Source organism: Embiotoca jacksoni, unplaced genomic scaffold, assembly GCF_022577435.1.
Source record: "Embiotoca jacksoni isolate LCO1_2020_lvr unplaced genomic scaffold, fEmbJac1.0.p SCAF_46, whole genome shotgun sequence".
Classification (NCBI taxonomy): domain Eukaryota; kingdom Metazoa; phylum Chordata; class Actinopteri; family Embiotocidae; genus Embiotoca; species Embiotoca jacksoni.
In genome coordinates this window covers 1,361,884-1,388,626 of record NW_027185399.1, presented here as the reverse complement: position 1 = coordinate 1,388,626, position 26,743 = coordinate 1,361,884, and the positions used below count along the sequence as shown (strand labels likewise).

The 26,743-nt window shown below is 42.6% G+C and overlaps 1 protein-coding gene across 1 annotated transcript; it reads right to left on the bottom strand.

Moving 5' to 3' along the window:
* Positions 1–20,658: 20,658 nt before the first annotated feature.
* Positions 20,659–25,328, bottom strand: mych (myelocytomatosis oncogene homolog). The gene is made up of 3 exons (XM_069169706.1): positions 25,113–25,328; positions 22,910–23,468; positions 20,659–21,313 (listed from the first exon to the last, which is right to left on the bottom strand). Exons 2-3 carry the CDS (start codon positions 23,457–23,459, stop codon positions 20,667–20,669), a joined length of 1,197 nt encoding a protein of 398 aa, XP_069025807.1. The 5' UTR covers positions 23,460–23,468; positions 25,113–25,328; the 3' UTR covers positions 20,659–20,666.
* Positions 25,329–26,743: the final 1,415 nt, after the last annotated feature.

Genomic DNA, 26,743 nt, shown 5'->3' with positions numbered 1-26,743 from the left:
CTTCCAGTAACCAATCTTTGACCCAGTTCGGGTCCAGAACTGAGTTTTTGAAGATGGCGGTTGGGAAGTTTGAGGTTTTAAATGGTAAGAAGTCAGAAAAGATAAACGGTTAACATAGTTTCTGTGTGAATGGGCACAGAAACCATAAATATACACACTGAGAGAGAGTGTGTGTGTGTGTGTGTGTTGTCTTACCAGATACCATTAAGTGTGTGTGGTTTCTATATGAGGCAACGCTCAACAGAGCATTTACAGGAGCGATGATGATTAACATTCAACAGTCAGATCATTTTGAAACTTACGAGACGCAGCATAAAATGCGATAACCGTTATAGCTCACATATTTTTAACTGTCAGCTTGTAGTTTAATACGAGGAGCTGTATTTTGAATGAAGCCGTGGAGAACGGTAAATAAAACCCCAAATTTATTGAAACTCACGTTTGGGTCATCGGTCGGCGTAAAACAAAAACAAACAAAAAAAAAAGTCGTATAAAAGTCGGCCGTGCAGCTGAATCAATTCGCAGCCCGACGTCGCAACGTTTGTCTCCAGCGCAGCTGCCAGATGAAGGGAAACCCGACACGCACGTGTTCAGGTTCAACAAACAAACAAACAAACAAACAAACAGAAACAGCTCCGATGTGAAAGGGACTTCCCGTACAGTGTGAATATTAACAGCTCAGACGGGTTTTGATGCGTTTGTAACGTCGCAGCCTCCGATTGGACAGAAAGTTGAATTCTTTCGTTTATTTACATTCAATTCATGAGACTTCAGGTTGCGTTTAACTCGATTTTTCTCCCCCTCCCCCTCTCAACTTTTTCCTAGTTTTACATAAATTCCTCTCCTTTTTTTCCTCTCTTGTCCCTTCAGTTCCTAGTAGCTCCTGTTTTCTAGTGTTTTGGGGTCCGTCCGTCCTCCAGGTGGACCACCTCTCCCCTCCTCGGCGCCCCATTGGCCGACAGCAGGACTTCCTCAGCAGCCATTGGCTGCCGGGGCAAACGGTCAAAACCCACCCCCTCTGCTCTGTCCTCACATCCACAAGCATACTTTACATGTGTGTGTGTGTGTGTGTGTGTGTGTGTGTGTGTGTGTGTGTGTGTGTGCGTTTCTTGGAAGAATTCCTGTCTTCTGGCTAAGCGGAGTTCAACAGGTGGTCCGACAGGCCGTTTCACCGACCGGCCGCTTCGCTCGCTGTTCGTATTTACCTCCGAATAATCCGATTTTCACCAAATCATGAACCATGAACACCTCATCCAGGGAGGGTTTCCACGTGGAAACCATCCGGCTGCAGTTTGCATCACTTTCATCGTTTCCCCTCGAGGTCAAACTCTTCAATGTGTATCACTTGATATTATTAAAACGATAATGCATTTATTGTGAAGGTATTTTATTGTGTGGCGTCGTCCTTAAACTATAAAACTAAACTAGAAATGTCCTCAAACCTTCAAATATCTGACATTTTAAAAAGGTCAACCACTTTCTTTTGAAAACACGTCGACAAAAAAAAAAAAAAAAAAGCTAAATGAAAAATGAAAGCTTCTGGATCTCGGAGATTTATTCCTGGATTTTGGATTTGGGTAAAAACAGCTCAGCCGTGAATGTAAAGAGGTAAAAAAAAATCAAATTGTGGGACTAGAAAGAGGGAGAAAAAGGGGAAAGAAGGAGTGTAAAGAAAAGAGGAAATCTATTGTCGTGTCCTCTCGCTCGCCCCCCCCTCCCCCTCCCCCACCTCTCCTGTCAGCCCCATTGTCCTCCATCATAATGGAGAGCGTTTGATCATCTTAAAAACTGCTGATTACCAGTCAAAACGCCTTCAAGGTCCGACCTCAAAACAGACCCCAACAATACGGAGCGGAGAGGGAGTTCCTCTGAGCAGTTTGGGCCCCTGCCGATTATAAAGGCCCCCAAAGATTTAAAAGACCCCCCCGTCCCGTCCCGTCCCTCTCCCCCCACCTTTATTCCCCACTATACCTTAAAAGAAAAATAAAAAAATTCATTGGAGATGCCATGCTGCAGAGGGTTGTGGGAGGGGGAGGGGGGGGGGTGATGAGGGATGAGCTGCTTCTTGGAAAAAAGACAAAGCGTATTTGTGTGGGTCCACTTTTCTTATTTTAAATGTTGCATTCAGTTTGAATAGAAATTGATGCATTCAAAACTGCTTTTCAGGAAATATGGATTCCCCAAGAAGAAGAGCAACTTGTCTTGTAGCTTGTTGGTTTTTTTGTTTTTTTTAAAACAGCGCGTTGAATAATCAGATGATAATTCAATAGACGTTCACATGGAGGTCACAGCTTCTGGTTTTGTTGTGATTAATGGAAATTGAAACAAGACGAGACGCAGGTTGTGAAATTTGATTAAAACTGGGGAAACCAGTTTTAATGAACAGATCTGATCTCAGAGTCTGAAGGTTTGATAATCTACTGAAGGTTACGAGTTCTTGGATTATTCACCTCTGCAACGCTGGAGGAACATTTTTGTCGTAGAAGGAGTTAAAAACATTACAAATAAAAAAGACAAAAACAAGTTACAGATTACTGCCCGGTATTTAAACTTCGCTTTGTTTAATTGAAGAAGAAAAACAACAAGCTCGTTGGTTACGACGTCCGCTCGGCGTTCAAGTGGTTGAGTCGTAAAAAAAAACAAAAAAAATGTTGCTAGGCAACGTGGACGTCGTCTCGAAGCAACGGAAGCTAAACAAGTCACGAAGACAAACGCTACGCGTCAACAAACGCGTCACAAACTCGTGAACTCCGAGCGTACAGAACGTTTTGTGAAAACCACAAGAGGGCGCCATAAACAGACAGCAGGTATTAAAACGCTGCTGCTGCTTTTCCCGAAGTGCCGGTAAGTTCGCCGTTCGTTGCGTTTACGTGCGAACGTGTCGCGAACAGAGACGACGGATGTTAACGTGCTAACGTTAAGTGTTTTATACATACGTGTGTTTTTTTGGTTTTTTTTACCGTTTACGGAGGTTCGCATAAAGTCTGAAATTGTGCTCCTGTAAACACACACGTATGTTTATATCCAACATCCATCATTCGCCCTGTAATTTTACAGGCTGTTAGAGAACATTTATACACACACACACACACACACACACACACACACACACACACACACACGCACACACACACACACACACACGCACGCACACAGTAAAATTCTATAAAACCCACAGTTCTGCACTATAATTTTACAGGCAGTCAGCAGGACACACACAAACATGGTCCCCTCTGTCCTCAGAGTTGTCCCTGTAATTTTATAGAGTGATGTTGAATTTTAAACACACACACACACACACACACACACAGTTTGTAAAATAGTGTTTCTGTTTAATGCTGCAGTCTTGAGGGCACGTGTCATCCCCCCACAGCAACACACACACACACACACACACACACACACACACACACACACACACACACACACACACACACACACCAGATGGACCTCAGCGACAGAAGCTCTTCTCAGAGTGCCATCAAAACACTGAGGAATGTCTGTAAATCAGATATTGAATGGAGGCACCGTGTGTGTGTGTGTGTGTGTGTGTGTGTGTGTGTGTGTGTGTGTGTGTGTGTGTGTGTGTGTGTGTGTGTGTCCTTGAGAGCAGGGGAGGTAAAGTAAAGTATGATATATGAAGCAGGACATTTTTGCTTTCTTTCCGTTTCCAGTCGTCCTGAAGAGGACAAAGAAAAGATTTATAGGATGAAAAATTCTATAAAATTTGGTGTTATAAAAAAAAAATACCAAAATTAAAACTAAAAATGCTGCCAGTGTCATCATCAATAAAACTTCATTTTCCTCCATTCAGGAATTGTAATAAACTAACACAAAATTATTCCATTATTAGTTCATAATTTTAACATTTGCATCACTGAATGTTTGAGGTGGTAAAATTTGATGCTTCCACTTTGACCAAAGGACAAATAAATTTAAAAAAAATAAAGCAACTTAAGAATAATAAGTCAACACAACATGGTGTACTCAGATAGGAAACTAATTTGCTTAAAAAAAAAAATCCTTTTGAGCAGATTTATCACATCGTTTCTTTTGTTTGACAATCCTGTAACTTCACTAATAAAGAAACTAAGAAGTGTGCAGTGAAAACCAGATAGCCATTCATCTGTTTCTTACACACCTGTTTGAATATGATTAACAGTTTCCCTGTGACTGTGACATTTGGATATGAAACCAATGAGAAATGTTCATGTGGTGTGGGCGGGGGGGGGGGGGAGTACCGCTTTCATCTATCAATGAATTCTCACATCTGAAGTGAAGACTGTGGCTCTTAGTGTTGAATAAAAAAAAATTTTAAAATGTAGAAAATATGCAGATTATGAAGCATTTTCCTGTGAAAGTGGTTTAAAAAGAAGAAGTTTGCAGGTATTATGACTCTAAACTATCTGGTCAATCTGCGGTGATTAGCGAGGGCTGCCTTCAGCTACGCTCCTTTTGTCGAAGGACTCGGAGATTAAGGAGGTTAATTGGAGGGATTTTCACCCTCAAGATGTCAAGAAACTCCGATAACATGTCTTTCTTTACGGTCAAATTTTGTGGCGAAACTCGCCGCCGACCGAAAGCTCTCTTCTGATTGGCTCGCTCATTTTCCACAATGTGACGCCAACACTACAAATCTTCTTTTTTTTTTTTTTTTAAATGACTGCAACAATTATGTATTTAAAGTCAGAAGCAGAAAAAAAAAAAGCAGCTGTGGTGGGTTGGTGGTGGTGGTGGGGGGGGGGGGGGTCAAAGGTCAGGAAGGACGAGGAAGAACAGGACTCTTTTGTGGATCTTGGAAGTGGATCATCCAGACGACCTTTGACCCGTCATGGATTTAAGATCATTAGCTTGTGACCCCCTCCCCCTCCCCCCTCCCCCCCACCTCCTTAGCACCTAGCTCACCCTTTTCACCCCCAAATCTCCCATCTACACCCCCCCACCCACCCACCCCCCCCACCGGGTTTTCATCCCGATGAGGATTTAGTTTTAGATTCAAACGGGAGTCACAGTTTTCCCGTCCAGCGCTCCCCACGGTGTTTACAAATAAACAAATAAATAAATAAATGATATATCATTTGAGCACCCGTTGGGCACGTTTGGTTTTAAGAAATAAATAGATATATAGATATATATCTATATCTATATATCTAGATAGATAGATCTATCTAGATATATAGATAGATCTATATCCATACGTCTTAAACCAATCAGTCAATTTTAAAAAGGTCAAACTACCAAAGACGGGAAACATGCGAAAGGCACACGAACATGAAAATGGAAAACAAATAACAACAAAATGTTAAAGATTATTATTGAGGCTTCAGTTTCAGAGTTTAATGAGATGAAGGTGAGCTGCTGTGAAGAAGAGTCTCGGCCGGTGTTGTCGTTCCTACCTTCATGTCGTCGGACTCTTTTACTTCCTACTTGAAGCGTCGATGAATCGACCTTCAACGCCGGCGTCGCTCCGACCTTCAAACACAAAAGAAAAGAAACACGACGGTCGGTCAGTTTAACTTTATTCATATTTGACTTTGATGAAATGCAATTCAAAGTGCTTTTGAAGCAATCAGATAATAAAAAAATAAAAAATAAATTAAAAAACAACAACAAACCTAAAATGAATAAGACGAGAATAAAAGATGAAAAAATAAAACTTAATACGACCGTTCAAATAAAGTGATCAGAGTGAAATCAATCATTCTGCTGTCTGACAAACAAACAGACTTTATGGTCTTCTATTATTACTCCTCCTCCTCCTCCTCCTCATCCTCCTCCTCCTTTTCTTCCTCCTTCTCCTCCTTCTCCTCCTCCTCCTTCTCCTTTTCTTCCTCCTTCTCCTCCTTCTCCTTCTCCTTTTCTTCCTCCTTCTCCTCCTCCTCCTTCTCCTCTCTCTCGTATCCACACTCTCTGTTTTGTAAAGTGTACATCTGTCGCCTCCATTCGTCTCGCTGTCAGACAGACGGATCTGTGTGTGTGTGTGTGTGTTGGGTCAATCAACACACACACACACACACACACACACACACACACACACACACACACACACACACACACACACACACCTGTTGTCAGGCTGTGTGCGAACACACTGGACTGTAGTCCAACCTGAACGTGACCCGTCAGCTGTCCCTCAGCTTCAAACCACGTCTTCGTCCGACCCGGCGCCTTCTGATGATGTCATCATCCGACAGCCCGAATGTTTACTTCAGAAATAAAATGAAGCTGAATTCCACAAATAAATGTTGGTTTGCATCTTTATCAGTTGTGTATGTGTGTTTTAGTGTGTTTGAGTGTGTGTGTGTGTGTGTGTGTGTGTGTGTGTGTGTGTGTGTGTGTGTTTTAGTGTGTTTGAGTGTGTGTGTTTTAGTGTGTGTGTTTTAGTGTGTTTGAGTGTGTGTGTGTGTGTGTGTGTGTGTGTGTGTGTGTGTGTGTGTGTGTGTGTGTGTTTAGTGTGTGTGTGTTTTAGTGTGTGTGTGTGTTTTAGTGTGTGTGTGTGTGTGTGTGTGTGTTTTAGTGTGTGTGTGTGTGTGTGTGTGTGTGTGTGTTTTAGTGTGTTTGAGTGTGTGTGTGTGTTTTAGTGTGTGTGTGTGTGTGTTTTAGTGTGTGTGTGTTTTAGTGTGTGTGTGTGTGTGTTTGTTTTAGTGTGTGTGTGTTTTAGTGTGTGTGTGTGTGTGTGTTTTAGTGTGTGTGTGTGTGTGTTTTAGTGTGTTTGAGTGTGTGTGTGTGTTTTAGTGTGTGTGTGTGTTTTAGTGTGTGTGTGTGTTTTAGTGTGTGTGTGTTTTAGTGTGTGTGTGTGTGTGTGTGTGTTTTAGTGTGTGTGTTTTAGTGTGTGTGTGTGTGTGTGTTTTAGTGTGTGTGTGTTTTAGTGTGTGTGTGTGTGTGTGTGTGTGTGTGTGTGTTTTAGTGTGTGTGTGTGTGTGTGTTGCAGCTGTTCACTGTTCAGGCCTCCGAAGACGCAGCGCTGCTGTCTGAAGATGATTTCAGAGTCGTGGCGGCACGCTAACGGCAGCGTCGACTTACGTACGCTTTATTTATTCTGTACAAATCGCCGTGGAAACATCCTGACACACTTTACGAACACACGGCCGGCCCGTACGAGGCGACTGAACCTCTACTGCTCATTAGGGATCAATTAAAACCGCGACTTCCTAAATCGGTTTCAAAATAAAAAAGCACGACGTCAAAACTTTCAAAATAAAATGCATTTGGATTGAACGTGAACATGGCGACCAGATTTGGACCGATAATCTGAACACGCCCTCTAAACGTGTGATTTTGGGGTTTTGTTGCTCGGCAGCGTCTGAGCTGCTGCAGAGTGTGAAACAACCGTTACAACTTCACACAACGACAACCTCCTCCGTCCGTTAGCGTGTGCTCACCCAGCCCACTTCCCCCCCACACTAAAACACACACACACACACACACACACACACACACACACACACACACACACGCGCGCACTTTCACTTCTGTATTTGAGTTCCCATCATCGTGTCAAGTTTTTACAATAAAAGAGGTGGAGGTGTGTGGGGGGGGGGGGCGGGTGGGGGGGGGGAAGTGGGAGGTGGGGGTCCCTTTCATGTCTTCCTGTTTTCTCTGAAGATTTCTTGCTCTAAAAAGTAGACACCACAGACATTTCGCAGCAAAAAAAATAAATAAATAAAACTCGAGGTCGAACCAGAAATCCTTCTCCGATGACAGAAACCAAAATAAATAAATAGAACAATAAAAACAACAGCAAACGTGGGATTTACGGTGTTGTCCCAACTGTGTGTCATGTGGTCCAGTCAGCGTCCAGTTGTACGGACCGTGTCATGAACTGTACACGAAGGGGGACGTAGGGGGACGTCTGATTTGATTGACATGTTCAGGGGTGCAGAGAGGACGTTATGAAGCCTCCAGTTCAGATTCTGTCCGTCACCATCTTTGCTGGTTCGGAGCAGGAAGTGACCATATTTGGACGAGCTGGGGGAGGAGCCAGCGGGGGACATCTGACTCGATCTGATTGGAAACCCGACGATACTACGTCCCGCCCACCGATAGCTGTAACCTGACTGCAGGTTACAGGATACTTGATTGACAGGCCTGTCAATCAAACAGACACGCCCCCTAAAACAGGTCTTCTTGAATCTTCTTTTCTAATGAATGAGGGATTATTTTCAGATGGACCTCCAGAAAACTAATAAGAAGGAGTGACTTTAGCTAACAACACCGAGATAACTGATGGACACATTTTATTCATTATTATAATTATTATTTTTTTAGACTTTGTCTTTGACCGATTTGAAAAGCTGCTTGAAGTTTGCAGACGTGTAGAGAAAAGACAAAAAAAATCTTGTGGCGACGGCCGTTCGACCTTCCTCTCATTTGATTTTATTAAAGTTTTCTTTGTTGCCTCTTTGACGAAGAGTGCGGATAATTCAGTATTATATGTCTGAAAGGAGTTTCTGTGTTTCCGCCATCATAAACGTGCTTTAAAAGTCAAACGCAGCATTTAATAAGGCGTCGATAACTTCGTGATTTCATGTTTTAAAAAGGGTTTCCAAGAGAGATACTCTGATCCATGATGGCCGACGGGTTGGAAGTAGAGTTTTGGTAGAAGACAAAAGAAAAAAAAATTTAAAAAAAGAGGCAAGATACAGAAGAAAGAGGAAAGTTTGTCGTTTTACAGAATAAAAAACTTCAACCTGCCGTGAGATTAAAACACAGCGAACCAAAACAAAAATTATTTTGGGGGGAATAACATTTAGAAAGTTACATGTAATTTCTTTCAAAATATTTGCAATATCTCCTGATGAGACAAACTAAAAAGGACGACTAAAAGAGAAAAAAAATCACAACCGCTGCGTAAATAAGAGTTTAAAAACCTCCTAAAAAGTAGGAACACAATGTGGAGAACAGATAAGCTGTGTGTGGTTTTTCTTTTGGTAACATCAGTCTCCAATCAGACCAATCAGAAAGCAGACGTGGACCAACAGGCTCCGTCAATCAGGAGCAGCAGCTGCGTCCGACAACCGCGAAATCAACTCCAACTGCATAACGAACCCACTTTCACTGTATTCTTGAAATGATGGACTCGCGTGTCTATATTCATGTTTCTTTTCGCCACCTCAGCTTTAATCACTCAAGAAAAAAAATCCATAAGATAGGATCGATGTTCGCCTTTTAGAAAAGTTTGTGTTGTGCTTTAAAAGGTCACGATAAAATGCAGGAAATTGCTAAAGTCAATAATACAGGCAGGAAAATTTTGTTTTTTTAAAAATTATTATTATTATTTGTGTCTGTACAGAAAAGAAAGCAGCTAAAAAAAAAAAAAAAAAAAAAAAAATGAGAGAACAGAAAAGCTCATGAAACTTTTAGAGAATTTAAAGTTTAGGATAAAGGGCCTCGAATGTCACGGCGTTTCACCCCTCGTCACATTTTATTGTTTTATTTGAGGGACTTTTGCTGTCCCCCGAGGGGCCACAGGAAGGTGACGGATGAGGCCCACTGCCACCGACGTTCGGGGGTTTTCAAGTCAAATAAAACGAGGCATTACGTCTCTTTGGTCGTGTTGCTTCGGGGTAAAGAAAAGAAAACCAGCTAGGAAATCCAGCAGTGAAGATTGTGCAGAATTTTCTCCTTTTTTTTTTTCTTTTATTTTTATAAATGCTCAAAGTATAAAACTGGGTGCAGAGTTACTCTTAATTAGTTAAGGAAAAGCCCTGTTTTCTTTTTCTAATACTGCACATGTTGCAAAAAAAAAACACAGGAAATGAATTGAAAAGGGGCTCAAAGGTTTCTACACTTAACTAAGGTAAAAAAAATAAAGTGAGAAATAATGACTTAACACTCAGGTTTCCACTGGAGACCCAAACTTCAGATATGTTTGAATCTTAAAGAAGCCATATTTCCATCACATTTTTTTTTTTTAAATCATCTGAGTTTTAATCAATGCTCTTTTTATGACATTATTTTGCCGCGCTTTATTCATCTCAACGCGCCCGACGTCTAACCTTCACGTAAAAGTCATCGATGGTGTCGTGCGTTAAAATGAAAGTTTTTCTTGGGAGATTTTCTGGAAATTCAGTTAAAACAAAATGTGCATTAAATTTGGATGGAAACTGGACCGGTGTTACGTGACAGACATTTGGAGCACTTAAAGGAATTTGTGATGGACATGAAACTCTTCCAGCTCTGGCAGCTAATCCCCCCATTTGTAACTCTTTTACCACCCTGGATTTTTTTCCCTTCCTTTGTCTCCCTGGAAGAACCCCCCCCCCCCCCCCACCCCCACCCGCTGCACTAATACAGTGCTCCTCCTCAATGAGACCAATGCCCCCCATTGGTCTCAATGGTGGTGGTGGTGGTGGTGGGTGGGGTGGGGTTGTGTGCTGCTGAGCCTTTGTTGATGATGATGAGGAGGTGGCATTAAGCTCAGGTGCTAATCAGATGTGATCAGGGAAGAGCTGACAACCTCCACTCATTGTCTGAATTTGATCATTTATAACCGGAGTCCAGCGGTCTGAGGCCACTTCGTCTGCGGCCCGTTCACACCTGGCAGTAACGCCCGGTCCTGGGTGAGCCCATCACACCAGGAAAATTACCATTTCATTTACATTTTTCAACAACAACAACAAAAAAAAAATCACCGTAAGAAATGGCCCCCAAAAAAACCTCTTTACAATTAAAAAAGAACTCTCTTACTCTATAAGCAGGTAAAATCATGTAGCATCAAATATAGCATCTAAGAAAACGTATTTTGTGGCGTTCTAGTTTCACATTATTACAACGGACGCGGCAAACAAAGGCTGCAGGCTGATTGAGTTAAACAAAGTCTCTGATGAGTTGATGAAATTAAAACCTGAGGATACAAGTCGAGGAAATCTGACCTTTTGTACCAAGATCAACGGCACGAATGAACTCAGAACAGTTCCAGAGTTCTGAATGTTTCTTCTTCGGTTTGTGTTTTTTTTCTAACTGTTTCTGCTTCCAGGTTTTTACACGATAATACGACGAGGTTTTCGATGCAGTCAGCAGCTCAAAACCATTTACAGTGGGTACGGAAAGTATTCAGACCCTTTTAAATTTTTCACTCTTTGTTTCATTGCAGCCATTTGCTAAAATCAAAAGTTCATTTTATTTCTCATTAATGTACACTCAGCACCCCATCTTGACAGAAAAAAACAGAAATGTAGAAATTTGTGCAAATTTGTTCAAAAAGAAAAACTGAAATATCACATGGTCATAAGTATTCAGACCCTTTGCTGTGACACTCATATTTAACTCACATGCTGTCCATTTCTTCTGATCCTCCTTGAGATGGTTCTACTCCTTCATTGGAGTCCAGCTGTGTTTAATTAAACTGATTGGACTTGATTAGGAAAGGCACACACCTGTCTATATAAGACCTTACAGCTCACAGTGCATGTCAGAGCAAATGAGAATCATGAGGTCGAAGGAACCGTCCAAGGAGCTCAGAGACAGAATTGTGACAAGGCACAGATCTGGCCAAGGTTACAAAATAATTTCTGCAGCACTCAAGGTTCCTAAGAGCACAGTGGCCTCCATAATCCTTAAATGGAAGAAGTTTGGGACGACCAGAACTCTTCCTAGACCTGGCCGTCCAGCCAAACTGAGCAATCGTGGGAGAAGAGCCTTGGTGAGAGAGGTAAAGAAGAACCCAAAGATCACTGTGGCTGAGCTCCAGAGATGCAGTAGGGAGATGGGAGAAAGTTCCACAAAGTCAACTATCACTGCAGCCCTCCACCAGTCGGGGCTTTACGGCAGAGTGGCCCGACGGAAGCCTCTCCTCAGTGCAAGACATATGAAAGCCCGCATAGAGTTTGCCAAAAAACACATGAAGGACTCCCAGACTATAAGAAATAAGATTCTCTGGTCTGATGAGACCAAGATTGAACTTTTTGGCGTTAATTCTAAGCGGTATGTGTGGAGAAAACCAGGCACTGCTCATCACCTGCCCAATACAATCCCAACAGTGAAACATGGTGGTGGCAGCATCATGCTATGGGGGTGTTTTTCAGCTGCAGGGACAGGACGACTGGTTGCAATTGAAGGAAAGATGAATGCGGCCAAGTACAGAGATATCCTGGAAGAAAACCTCTTCCAGAGTGCTCTGGACCTCAGACTGGGCCGAAGGTTCACCTTCCAACAAGACAATGACCCTAAGCACACAGCTAAAATAAGAAAGGAGTGGCTTCGGAACAACTCTGTGACCATTCTTGACTGGCCCAGCCAGAGCCCTGACCTAAACCCAATTGAGCATCTCTGGAGAGACCTGAAAATGGCTGTCCACCAACGTTCACCATCCAACCTGACGGAACTGGAGAGGATCTGCAAGGAAGAATGGCAGAGGATCCCCAAATCCAGGTGTGAAAAGCTTGTTGCATCATTCCCAAGAAGACTCATGGCTGTACTAGCTCAAAAGGGTGCTTCCACTCAATACTGAGCAAAGGGTCTGAATACTTATGACCATGTGATATTTCAGTTTTTCTTTTTTAATAAATTTGCACAAATTTCTACATTTCTGTTTTTTTCTGTCAAGATGGGGTGCTGAGTGTACATTAATGAGAAATAAAATGAACTTTTTTGATTTTAGCAAATGGCTGCAATGAAACAAAGACTGAAAAATTTAAAGGGGTCTGAATACTTTCCGTACCCACTGTACCTCCGTACTTTCTCTGGTTTAAACGCGCCGTTTGACACTGAGGCCGGCTTTGTCCTAAATTCAGAACAAAGTTGACCAAGCGTGACCTAAAATGTCCTTAAAATGACATTGAGAAATCCCACCTGACTTAATTTTAAACCAGATCTTTTCAAATCTAAAACTGAATCTGCAGCTGACCTTGAAAACAGATCTTTTTGTTTCTGTCACACACTTTCAAAAAAAGATCTCAACCACAATAAACAGATGTCACGGGGGAATTTTCATGACTCTCAAGACATTTGTTTTTCCACCATACAGTGCGGGATCTCCCCCCCTTTACCACTCTCGTTTACATAAACTCTGTCACCTCGATTCTTTAAAGAGGAATTATAAAAGGTATCAGCTTGATCAAAGTGCACCACCAGCAGCGACCTGATTTCAAACACCAGAGTTTGTGAGCGTTGTTTGATCGTCTGATTCGTGTGGATGTGTGACAACTCGCTATCTTTAGTATCTTTTAGGATAAACGAGGCATTGTTCTGAGTTACCCCCCCCCCTGCAGCTTTTCTACCATCGGGGGGGTTTTAAAGCTGATAACATATGAGGAGTAGTGTCTCCTTAAATGAGGCCAAAAAACCCCCCAAAAAAACAGGTATTTCTAAAACGCGCTGGTGCTTCACACACATCTTTAACCTGATGATACTGTACATACCAAAATATACAAACTCACAGTTTCAGTGTGGACGCACAAAATTACCGTCATCAATTTATTACGTGACCAAAAGTGAAATATGGTCAGAATTTCCCGTTCTGCTCACCGAGTTATTCAATAAATTACCCTTTTAGACATTTATGTGAAATTTGATGAATAATTAGTTTATGAAATTTGGAAGTGAGGACTACGAATGTGTTTTCGTGAGTTCACGGTGACATTTGAGCACCAAAATCAAATCACTTCACCTTTGAGTCCGAGTGAACATTGGTGCCAAACTTGAAGAAAGTCCCTCAAAACATTCCTTAGAGAGATCGCAGTGACAAGAATAAATAAATAAAGGCGAAGTGAACATTGGTGGCAAATTTGAAGAAAGAACCTGAAGCAGTTTCTCAGATAATGTGTTCCTGGGAGTGGACAGTCGGACGGGAGGGACGCGAGGGACGCGAGGGACGCGAGGTCGCAGTGACCTTTCACCTCCAAAATCTAAGCAGTTCTTCGTCGAGGCCAAGTGAACGTTTGCGCCAAATTTGAAGAAATTCCGTCGAGGCCTTGCCGAGATATCACGTTTACAAACGATTATAATCTCATTCTTTACCCTTCGGCCCCCAAAATCGAATCAACTCCTCCTTGGGACCAAGCGAAGCGAGTTCTCTCGATATCGTGTTAAAAGAAATCGGGACGGACGGACAACCCAAAAACATAATGCTTCCGGCTATCGGATTCCAGATTCACCGATGATTAAATAAATTCAGACACAGGAGGACGAGCGCGGTTTGAAACACGAGACATCTCCGCTCCCACATTAAGGCCAAAGAGAAGTCAGGAGTTTATTTCTACTACGTGATAACAGAGCAGCTTCTGCTTTGATTATCGAGCAGCGCCAGTTACTTTTAATCCGGCTGTTATTTCCTGCACGAGAAACACGAGTCAGGGTCCGAGTTTTTGGTTTTTTTTCTCTTCGAAGGCAGACTCGGCGGCGTCTCGTCCTCTGCAGCTACGATCCGACGACACCGAAACAGAAGGAGAGAGACGATTCCTTTCAGCGTGCTAATGAGGGGTCGATGACGCATTCAGATGGACTGGAGGGGGAAATAGAGGGGAGGGGGGGGGGGGGTCAAATGGCAGCAAACGAACTTATCAACGATCAGGCAAAAAAAATAAACCCCATCTTCTCAACTGCATTTGCACATTAATGCACCGACCCCCCCCCCTCCCCCTCCCCCCTCCCCCCCCCCACCCCCCCGACCAAACAGCTTCGTAGCACCAAGTCAAAGCTGAGGGCTCAACAAGGTCCTGATCCAATCAAGCCATCACGAGAGCCAACCTGAATGAAAACACGACTTATTCTACAAACCTGAACCCGATCTGACCTGCATAGCAACCGTAGATCTCCATCTATCGGTAGAAAACAACAACAACAACAACGACCCGGTTCTGAGTAGATTGTGGAAAGTACAAAAAAAACCAAAGTGACTTCCCAAAGTCTCCTGGTGAATCTGTTTCCCATTTCTACCCAATTAAAATTCACAGACTTTCCCCCGTAGTGGGAGCTTCATCAATTAAAAACATCCGACTGAAAGCATACAGAAAAAAAATATATAATTCACACGCTGTTGAATTGAAGCAGATTCAGCTGTTTGTTTGTTTGTTTTTGGGGGAAGGAGGGGCGGGGGTGGAGGGAGAGGAGGTGAGGGGAGGGGAGGGGTGGAGCTCAGCTATGTCAAGAAATGTTACTAAACACGAGGGACACTTTCATTTGGTCAAAGTAGCTCTCGGAGGAAGGAAAAGGTCGGACGACCGCCGGTGTGGCGCAAATGGCATCTGCAGCGTTGTCATGGTGACGAGGCTTTTAGCCGCCGTAGCCTACATCAAAGCAGCGGTTCGCCATTTCGTTTTTCGTCCTTAACCGTGTTCTTGATCGTTAAACGGCGCCAGGTCATAATATGATGATCTCAAACGTGGCATTGGACCTTCAGCAAGTTTCTGGGTATAAAAACCTGTTTTGATCTTGAAGAGGAACACGTGTTTCAGCCGCTCGGCTCGCCGTGTAAACTCGAGCGTGAAGTTACGATTTCACTACGAAAACAAGCCGACGGAGAACGACGGTCATTTTCTCAGCGTGATGATGAGAGTTTAACAAGATCGACTACACACACACACACACACACACACACACACACACACACACACACACACACACACACACACACACACACACACACTGCTCGTGACTTCCCTCTGATATAATAGCTTTATTATTTTAAGCGTGACGCTCCCAGCCGCTGACGTGCCAACAGGAAACGCATCATGGTAGCTGGTTAGCAGCCCCTCTGGGGGAAAGCTCCTGGCCAGGCAAAAGTGCAAAGGGTTCTGGGTAATGGGTTACAGATGAGGAGGAGGAGGAGGAGGAGGAGGAGGAATGTAGGGCAGCTGTGTCAAACTCGAAGGACCGCTGACTTACCGGCTGTTGAGTCACGTCCAGGCTAAATGTGCTTTTTATGTCTCAGCGTGAACGCATGGTGACGATGAAGATGACGAAGAGGAGGATGATGATGATTATGATGATGATGAGGACGACTGGGAACAGCTGCCGCAAAGTGAACTTCTGAAAGAAGAAGAAAAAAAACAAAAACAACAGAAAGTCCCGTATAATTAATCGCATTCGTAAAAAGAATCAGGAGAATCTAAATCTGCGTTACGTAACAGGAACGCTCTCGTTTCTCTTCATGAAGTTCAGCAGCAACATTTGAAAACTCACCGATAAAGTTGGTGCGACTTTCCTCGATAACTTTAATCCTCCCTGAAAACTTAGTTTAACTCTGTCGAGTGACGTTTATCATCCTGATTTTAAATTACTATCGTTTCTATCCTCCTGTGTTTATTTACTTTCCTGAATTTGAATTATTGATTCTTAAAATGTTTTTTTTTTTTTTTTAATCGATCTGAGTGGGCATTTTTTATTTATTTAAAAGAAGCAGGAATCTGTCAAAGTCTGAGCTTTTTAAAAAAAAAAAAAAAAAAAATGAACAGACTGGAAAAGTAAAAATAAAAAAAAACAATCTCTGAAGATTTTGGATTTCACAGATGGAGAAACATTCAAGACCTTCGACCAACAAACATCAAGTTGACTTACAACCTTTTTCTTCTCCGTCTCATTATTTTCAACACTTTCTAAATTCTTCTCTGGCCGTCGCTGGTTTTCCTCTCCATCGTTCACATATTTCCTTCCCTCCATTTCTTTCTTTTGTTTCCTCTCTCGTATTTGATTTTTCCATCACTCCTCTCTCTCTCTCTCTCTCTCTCGGTTGTGATGTGGCTGATCAGAATGAATGAGTCAGACTATTTGGGTCACAACCACACAAGAAGCCAACACAGTCAGCTACTGTATGACACACACACACACACACACACACACACACACACACACACACACACACACACACACACACACACACAGGGTTTGGCCCGTCACAGTTTGACTTTAAAGTGACACTCCGCCCTTTTAAATTAAACGATATCGAACGCTCTGTGGTTTTCAAGAAGAATTTATAGCATCTTCCTTCGCGGAGATCTCGAGCCGAGTCCAAATTTACATCACAATTAATTCCGATAAAAGAATTAAATAACAATAATAATAATAATAATAATAATAATATGAGAAACACAAAGACAGCGAAGCCAGTTATTCATCAGCGTGTTGGTTCCTACTGAAGACATAAAGAAAAAGAAAGCAGCTGATAGTGTGTGTGTGTGTGTGTGTGTGTGTGTGTGTTAGTGAGTTATCATCAAGACTAACCTGCCGCTCGCCTGATGAAAGGCCGTTTATGACATCTGGAACGATGTGTTCGCTGCTATCGGACACACCTGACAGTCCCAGCCACCTACTCACCTTGGCCTACATAGCTCTGCACACGTACGTACACACACACACACACACACACACAATTACTCAATACAACACTTCAAACTACTACTGTTTTTATTTCATGGATGCAAGATTATTAAGATTAATTTAGCGTTTCTTTGAGGCCTGGTGAATTCCCTTCACTTCCCCTTGATCTCAAACAATGTAAAAAAAAACAATCAGGAAGTTCAAGAAGTACTCGAAGGCGTCAAGCAGAAGCTTCAGGATCATAAATACACATATGGATTGTAAAGAAAGTAAAAGTGTTGAAGTTTTTATTTTTTCTAACTTAAAATACATATTTCAACCTTTTAGCGAATGGAGTCTCCTGTCAATCAAATCGCAGCAAGCCAATCAGTATACTCCGTTTCAGTTTACCTTGGAAACGCATCGTTTTCTTTTTTGAAATTGACGACCAATTAATTAATTAATTGTTTACAGCTCACCTCCAGCTCGTGCTGTGAAACATTCGCACTAATAGTCCGTCTTCTCGGCCATAACTTCCTTCTTCTTCTTTTTTTAACTCCTATTTTGTTTGTCGGTGCCAAACGTAGCCCAACACAGGTGTTACCAACCACCTGATGACGATGATGATGATGACGCCGCGCCTCCATGTTTTGTTTTGCTCGGAAGTCTCGTTGGATCTCGCGAGTGTCAGGTGAGATCTCAACTTCACGATATTAAAGCGTCTTTGACTGAAATTGTCAGCTGTGTGTGCGGTCTAATTATCAAAATATTAATTATGAGTCAAATCTGTCGTTGTGTCTGCAGTCTCACGTTTTTAAAGGTGGTTAAAAGTGTGAAAATCCTCCAGTGTGTAGGAGTCATTCTAGTTTATATATATATATATATGAATAACAATTTAATATATATATATTTATAAATCTTAAAGAGGAAATTCTTTGTGCCCATCAGTGATTACTGTTTACTTCTGGAGTTCCTCAAGGCTCCCTTCTGGTGCCTTTTATTATTCTCTTTTCAATGTTATCTCGAGGTCAAATCTTCCAGGAGCATCATATCCTCATTTCTATTTATATATTACGAGTGACTCCCATATTTATTTCTGGTTTCATTCCAAAAACAATTTAAAAAAATGGTTTTCAGCAGTTTTACTATTAAGGTTTTTTTTTGTTTTGTTTTTTTAATAACAAAGCTCCCCCCCATTCACCCCTCTTGATAAAGTGGATGCATATCTGTATGTATATCTCTCTGCCTTGAGCACATGTAATAAAAAAATAAAAAAACAGACCTCCCAACTCTCATTTTCAATTTTAATTACATATTTAAAAAAGTGCTTTCCTTTAAATTCCACAAATTCAAAAATGAACAAAGAATAAGACTAAAATAATTTATGATACAATAACAAAAAATTATGTACATTTAAAAAATCTGTACAATGCTTAAAAGACCAAAAAAAAAAAAAACATTACAGGCCCGACTGCAGCCAGGTGGAGGTAGGTTTGCAAAGTAAAAAAAAAATTAAAAAAAAAATAAAAATTTGCTGGGTTGTTAAAACCTCTGCATCCTCAAGAAGGCATTTGTGACTGAACTTCTACAAAAATGAAAAATTTTAACAAAAGATTAGAAGAATTTTTAAGCTTTCCCTGAAGAAACTAGCGGTTTTTCGGATGAAGGCGGCATTTTAATCAGACATTTTAATCAAAAAAAAGAAAAGAAAAAAAAAGAGGAGACGAGGAGTCCTGAACAACAAAAAAAAAGCTTTTTCAAGGCAGAACAGGTTTTTCTTCCAAAACACCTTTTTTTTTTCTGATTCCAACAAACTCAAGGAGGCAGAACTCTTAATACATAAAACAGGATGCATTTAAGACATTTTGACACATGCGCCAACGTTTGGCCATTTATACACCAATGGAAAACAACAATCGGCAAGTAGGACTACAAGTTCCACAAAACCCCTGATATTAAATAACTCCAGGCTCCAGCCATAAATGTTTTATTATTTTTACAGTCTTTAAATATCACCTGGTTGTTCCAGCTGTTTTTTTTTTTTTTGTCTCCATCTGAATTTAATTAAGACACAAAACTACCAGAGAAGAACCGTCCATCATTTTCCAAACAGGAGGGGAATGTCGCTCCAAGTCGGTGGCCCTTGTTGACGTAAAAAAATAAAACTTGATAAGTTTACATCTCTTAATGAAGTGTGATTGCTTCGTATATAAGGTCATCCTCATAATAAGTTGATGGAACATATTTATTGTTATGGCTTTTATAGCAGGTTGGCAAACAAGAGCCACCGACAAATTAATCACAATCTTAAATTCACATGTACAAAAAAACCTACTTAAATTTTTCCATTTAAGTAACGGAGCCACCGGTCACAGTGTTGATGCTGTTGCGGCTTCTTTTTTTAAAAAAAACAACACAACCTTTAAAATACAATTTTCGCTGCAACAATGTCGTTGAACAACGCAATGAATCCAAAAGGTTTGTTTTGTTTTTTTTATTTTTCTTACTTTCCAGACTTTGGCTGATTTTTGCTACGGCAGAACTCGCTCGCAGTTCAGTTCACGTTTCGGTCCTAAAAAACAAAACAAAAAAACCAACGACAACCTTGAATGCCGTTTTAAAATGCCCCCCCCCCCAAAAAAAAAAACCCCCAACAACAACAAACAAACAAACAAACACCGTGAACTGAACCCAACTCCGAGCTTCGTACAGTATCAAACCTGGTCAATACAGTATTGTCGTTAACACGCGTTACCCTGGTAACAGAGTGATGTCAGGGGGAGGGGGCCGAACGACCTGGATAACGTTTATACAACGAGTTTAGTTTCACAGAGGGCGCTGTGGTCCAAAGTACCTGCAGAGCCACCTTCAAAACACCTGTCAAAGAGTGGAGGGATCACTGGTTAATATGGCTATAAGACAAAATCCTGAAAACAATATTCAAGTTTCATTCGACTGCTGAACACCGAGCTGCGGCGGCTCTCCAGGGTTTATTTGGGCGACTTCTGATTTACAGAAACCAAATATGACGCGAGTTGTTGTCGTTCGGTGTGCGTTCAGCCCCCCCCCCCCCCCCCCCCAAAATAAAATAAAGATCTGCCCACTCCCATCTTCCTTTTAAAAAAATAAATAAAAACAAACCACCCTACGCTCTCCAACAGTCAGCAGTCAAGGCATGAAGGATGATGGACTCGAGGTTGTGAGTGTGTTGTGTTCTTTGAGTTTTACAGTCGGGATCTATCGTTACCGTAAAGTCTTTGAAATGTCAAACTTTGTGTGCGCTTTCCAGCGTGACGCATCGTCCTTTTTATTTGTTTTTATCCCCGCCCGTGTCTTTGTACAGAGTCTCTTCCCATAGCTTCTCTGAAAACACCTAAAGCTCCGCCTCCAACCCCTACCCGCCCCGCCCCCTTTCCCCCCCCGCTGGTCCATTAGCTGTGGAGTCGCTCTAGCCGGGCTTTGAGCTCGTCCTGTTTGGCTTTGAGTTTGTCCCTTTTGGACTGCAGCCGGTGTCCCACGTCCTCCAGGCCGTAGATGCAGTCCCGGGCCTTCTTCAGGATCACCACCTTGGACGCCTTGTCGTTGTGCGACAGCTCGGGCACGTTGTCGCGCAGCCGCACGAAGCAGTTCTTCAGCTCGTTGCGCCGCTGCCGCTCCATCACGTTGTGCGTCCGCCGGCGCTCCTCCTCGTCCTCCGTCTCCGCCGAGTTCCTGGACGAGTGGTGGTGGTGGTGGTGGTGGTGGTACCGCAACGAGGTCGACGACAAGGACGAGGAAGACGAGCTGCGCGAGTGGTGGTGGAGGCGCGACGAGCCTTCGCTGCCTCTCGAGCGCTTGCTGGACGACGACGACGACGGCGGCGGCGGCGACGCCGGCCGGGGAGCGGCGTAGTTGTGCTGCAGCTGGATCTCGATGTGGTGGCGCTGGAGAGCCCGCTGCTCCTCTTCCTTCTTCTTCTGCTGCTGCTGCTGCTGCTGCTGCTGACGGACAGACAAGTCGTCCAATGAGGGCAGCAGAGAGGAGGGGCTGGAGGGGCTGGAGGGGCAGCGCACCACGGTAACCACGTCGATCTCCTCCTCTGTGAGAAACGGAGAGAAGAGAAAACAGGAAGCTAAAAAAGAGGAGTTAAGAGAGGAAGTTGAAGAGGCCGTTGAACGGGTCGGACAGATAAAGGGTCGTTAGAAGCTCCTTTATCTGACCTACAGCCACTTCTCAGGAAACAATGTGAGCCACACCCTTTATAAACCCTTTATATAAACCCTTTATAAACCCTTTATAAACCCTTTATATAAACCCTTTATAAACCCTTTATATAAACCCGTTATAAACCCTTTTTATAAACCCGTTATAAACCCTTTATATAAACCCTTTATAAACCCGTTATAAACCCTTTATATAAACCCTTTATATAAACCCTTTATAAACCCTTTATAAACCCTTTATAAACCCGTTATAAACCCTTTATATAAACCCTTTATAAACCCGTTATAAACCCTTTATATAAACCCTTTATAAACCCTTTATAAACCCTTTATATAAACCCTTTATAAACCTTTATATAAACCCTTTATAAACCTTTATATAAACCCTTTATAAACCCGTTATAAACCCGTTATAAACCTTTATATAAACCCTTTATAAACCCTTTATAAATCCTTTATATAAACCCTTTATAAACCTTTATATAAACCTTTATATAAACCCTTTATATAAACCTTTATATAAACCTTTATATAAACCTTTATATAAACCCTTTATATAAACCTTTATATAAACCCTTTATATAAACCCTTTATATAAACCCTTTATATAAACCCTTTATATAAACCCTTTATAAACCCTTTATAAATCCTTTATATAAACCCTTTATAAATCCTTTATATAAACCCTTTATAAATCCTTTATAAACCTTTATATAAACCCTTTATAAACCTTTATATAAACCCTTTATAAACCTTTATATAAACCCTTTATAAACCCTTATATAAACCTTTATATAAACCCTTTATAAACCTTTATATAAACCCTTTATAAACCTTTATATAAACCCTTTATAAACCTTTATATAAACCCTTTATAAACCCTTTATAAACCTTTATATAAACCCTTTATAAACCCTTTATAAAGCACGACGGCAGCTGGATTGTTACAACTTATTATTGTTTTGTTTTTTAATCTGAAAGGCCGTATTTCACACTGATAAGAAGCCCTTAAACAGATTGTTCAATAAATGCCAGCTGCCACTTCCTGTGTTGCGTTTTACAAGCAGGGATCGCTGGCAGGTCTCGAGACTCATGAGAAAGTTTAATGGATGGAGCAGCTTGAACACGAGTCACACACACACACACACACACACACACACACACACACACACACACTCATCCACTCATGTCAGTCAACAGCCCAGGCCCCGCCCACTCCAACCCTCCCCTTGTAAAAAATATATAAAAGGCTGCTGCAGATTCCCCCCCCCTCCCCCCTCCCCCCCGATAAGATGAGTGCAAAGTTCGGATCTCGGTGCCACTGAACATTAACAGCGAAATGGGGGTGTGTGTCGGGGGAGGAGGGGGGGGGGTCTCGACTCGGGACACCTCTGATTTATTGCAGGACGAGTCTGGGTCGATCTCCGCGTGGAAGAATCCCAAGAATGCAACACGAGTTTTTCTCAGCTTACCGGAGTCGCTGGACGTGTAGTTGGACAGCTCGCCGCCGGTCGACCCGTAGTCCGACGTGGACTCGCTGGGCTCCTGGGCGTCCATCAGGTTCTGGCAGTCCAGCATGGAGCCGGCGATCTCCTCGAAGATGCTGGTGTCGATGTCGGACAGCAGCGGGCTGGAGGCCAGCATGGTGGACACCAGCTTCTCCTCCAGGGCCTTGTCGGCCACCAGGCACTGCCACAGGCAGTCCTCCCCGCTCTCCCCCAGGGGCGAGCAGGCCCGGCTGGACTCGCCCTCCTTCTTGACGGTGGAGACGGCGGCGTGGAAGAAGTCGCAGTTCCAGTTGATCTGCATGTCGTGGTCCTCCAGCAGGATGTCCGACACGTAGCTCAGCTGGTCCTCCTTGGACAGGGGCCTGGCGGCGCCGGCCAGCCCGGCCTTCATGATGGGGGAGAGGGGCGGCGTCGGCAGCGACTGGAGGTCCTTCAGCAGACCGGAGCAGAACTCATCGTCGAAGAGCAGCGGCTCGTGAAGCCAGTCTTGGGACTGAGAGAAACTTTGCAACATGTTTTGAATCTGGGAGAACAAAAAAAAATTTAAATAAAATACAAATCAAGAGAGGTAGTGGAGCTTATAGGAGTTAAAAAAAAAAAAAAAAATAAATCCAGAGAAGCTCATCCGGTAGTGTGTTTCAAGCAAGAAATAAAAGACGGTGAAAAACAAACAAAAAAAACCCAGCAGCAGCAGCAACACGTGCTGTAGTGAAAGTGTAGTTCCTCCTCACTGAGACCTCCACCAGCACCGGCCACCTTTATCCGTGTTTACATCACAGAGGCTCCGCCCACTGCTTCTGGGGAGGCCGTAAATCACCCCCCAAAGTTTAACACCCTCCCCCCCCTCCCCTCCCCTCCATGACATCATAGGAACAGCTGGGAGAGAAAAGTGGGGTAGAAACTCGACACTTCTTTCCACAATTTACATGTTTTTTTTTTTCCCTTCTCAGAAAGTGAACAAAGAAACCTAAAAAAAAAAAAAAAAAAAAACCCAGGCTGCCTGCTGACATGAGAAACAGTAGTTGGTAAGATAAGGGTGATGAGGCTTTTGTTTCTGTTGTTCCTCAAAAAATGTTCTTGACCTCGTCTACCGTTTCACGCGCACACGCGCACGCACACACAAATCTGGGCACTTTCACAACTTTGTTCAGACAAAAAAAAATACTTCACTCCGTCCAAAACACGAGTAGTTCAAGCTGGATTTCTGCTTTAAAAGACCAGCCACAATTATGAAAAATAAAAAAATAAAAACTTAAAACTACACTGCAAAAATGCTGCAAAATCCAGACCGAGGAGCAGCCCTATCCAGTGAGGGTAAAATAAAAAACTTTTAATATTCCTACGGGGTCTTATGGTATGCGTGTATGTATGGCAGGCTGTGTTTGGAGAACAAAAGCAGCAGTGTGTGCGTGTGTGTTGCAGACAAGACTTAAAGGCTGCCTTTCTTTACCATCAACAGCCTGGGGAACCTGAGCCAAAACTTAAAGCAGACACAGTCTGCGCCGTTCACGAGACAGCAAAAATAACTAATTATTTGCGTTTATGATGACATTTCCCCTGACTCAACGTAACAGAAACGCAGTGTTTATGGCACATGAATGCATGCCTTTGATTAAAGCTACCTGCGACCGGGCGCAGCTGGTGGATGGTAAAAACGGCAGATTTCCTAATGAGGTTCTGAACGCGCATTCGCTCAGCGTCATTCTCTGCCGTTAGGACGCATGGGCTCCTGCGCGTGCACCAGACTCGGTTCAAAAGTTTGCATTAAACTAAAAAAAAAAAAAATTAAAAAAAAAAAAAAGATCAAACATCATTTTAAGCCGTGCTTAAAAGTGATTTCTTGACTAATTAAGACTTCTGCATGCAGCAATGCATCTCCGTGTGAAAAAATAAATAAAAGAATCACAAACTCTTTAAGATCCAAAAAGGTGAACCGGCGGTCGAGGGTCATTTAAACCCCCGGCATGGGGCTCGCCTGCTTCTCCCACGTGAAACCCTTCAACACTTCTCTAACGTACCGCTTTCAAACTTGCACCCAAAAAAAAAAAAAAGACACTCTCCAAGAAAAAAAAGAAAGGCACAAAGGGGCATTTCAGTCCAGCAATGTGTAAAGTTAGGTCGAAATGAGGTAGCCCCCCCATTTCAACTCCATATGCAGCTGTCTTACCTTTCAGCTGTCCTCACGCACACGGCGGTGGAGGGGGGGGTCAAAATGGAAGAAAAAAAAACAAACCAAAAACGATGAAATATCCCAAATATAGTCCACAGAGCGGCGTGAAACCTAGAGACGTCTGCTGGCGTGAAACTTTCTGCGTGGGGAACAGGGGCGCATTGTGCGCTCCTCCGGCTTCTTCTTCGTCTCCTCCTCCTCTACTATCAGAGTAGGTGTGGCCGTCGGGGCCGCCGGACTTTATATATATATATATATAGCACCCGCGCGCGGTGTCCTTCCGCCGCGGAGCTAAAAAAAAAAAAAAAAAATCGCGCCAAAACGTTAAAACCATCAACGTGTCGTTAACGGCAGTTGAACCCACCGCCAGTACGACCGCCGTCGGTGTCTTTGTTGATTTAGTCCTCGCGGGAAAACGCGGAGTGACGGCGTTGCCGGTTAATATCGCTCACAAGTCGGGGACTAGGGTTTTTTGCTCGGTGGGCGGGCGGAGTGATACGGTGCTGCGAGGACAGGATTCCAGGAAAAATGGTGGCGGGTAAAAAAAAAAAAAAAAGTTGGGACAGAAACACACGTGGATCGAGAGAAGAAGCCGGGTGTCTGCCTGCCTGTCTGTCTGTCTGTCTGCCTGTCTGTCTGTCTGCCTGTCTGTCTGCCCTCAGAGGGAAAACCGCAACGAGGAGCGAAGACAACACAAAACTATTACAAATTATTGTTTTAACGTGGAAATAAAATTTAAAAAAAACACCAGCGGATTTGCAGTTTAAAAAAAAAACAAATTAATTTTTTTTTAATGATGCGTGTATGATTCATAACTTTCTCTTTTTTTTTTTTTTTTTTTTTTTTTTTTTTTTTGGTCATTACTGGGGAATGCAGGGAAGCTTGGTATTCGTGGTGTCCCGAGACAAGGAGCTTATTGCATGCTTTTTCTCCCTTTAACTGCGGTAAGAGGAGAAGATGGCAGACAGGCAGACAGACAGACAGGCTGAATGCTTTCAGAGCCACGTTGTCCTCTTAAGTCCAAACTCTTGCAGGAGTGTTTCACCATCCATCCATCCATCCCCTCCTCCTCCTCCTCCTCTTCCTCCTCCCGCTACTACTACTATTACTACAACCTCAAGTGTGTCATCTTATCCAAAAGGACCTACGCACTTTCAGCTTCTGCACAATGAGCACAAAAGAGCATTTAGTACAAGTTTCCTTACATTTATAAACATACGCATGCAAAGTTTTTGTTGCAGAATATCCCATTAAAATAAAAAAAATAAATTATATTTTACAATGTGTTTTTGCTGTTTTGTTTTTTTTTTAAACACCATGATAATGTTGTTAATTTACCTATTGTGTATTTTAATTGCACATATATTCTGTTTGCGTGATCAAATCAATCAATTTTTTATATATAAAAAAAAAATAATTAGGAATAAATCTCGATTTAAAGAAAGGTCACGTGACATCAAAAGGCGTTAAAAATGCACAAAAACACGATTTTATTTAATTTTTTTCTCTGTCGGTAAATAGGTGAAAGGGTTTACAGTGGGATGAATGAACTCCAAACAGCACCCCGCTCGGATACCGCAATCCCTTCCTCCTCCTCTTCCTCCTCCTCCTCCTCCCCTCTCCGTCCC

What these genes read in the sequence shown, in the direction of transcription:
- mych (XM_069169706.1), bottom strand. Translation starts at nt 23,459, where the DNA reads ATGTTGCAAAGTTTCTCTCAGTCCCAAGACTGGCTTCACGAGCCGCTG. An exon ending in CTACACGTCCAGCGACTCCG is followed by an intron (nt 21,314 to 22,909) that starts GTAAGCTGAGAA and finishes CGTTTCTCACAG; the next exon opens with AGGAGGAGATCGACGTGGTT.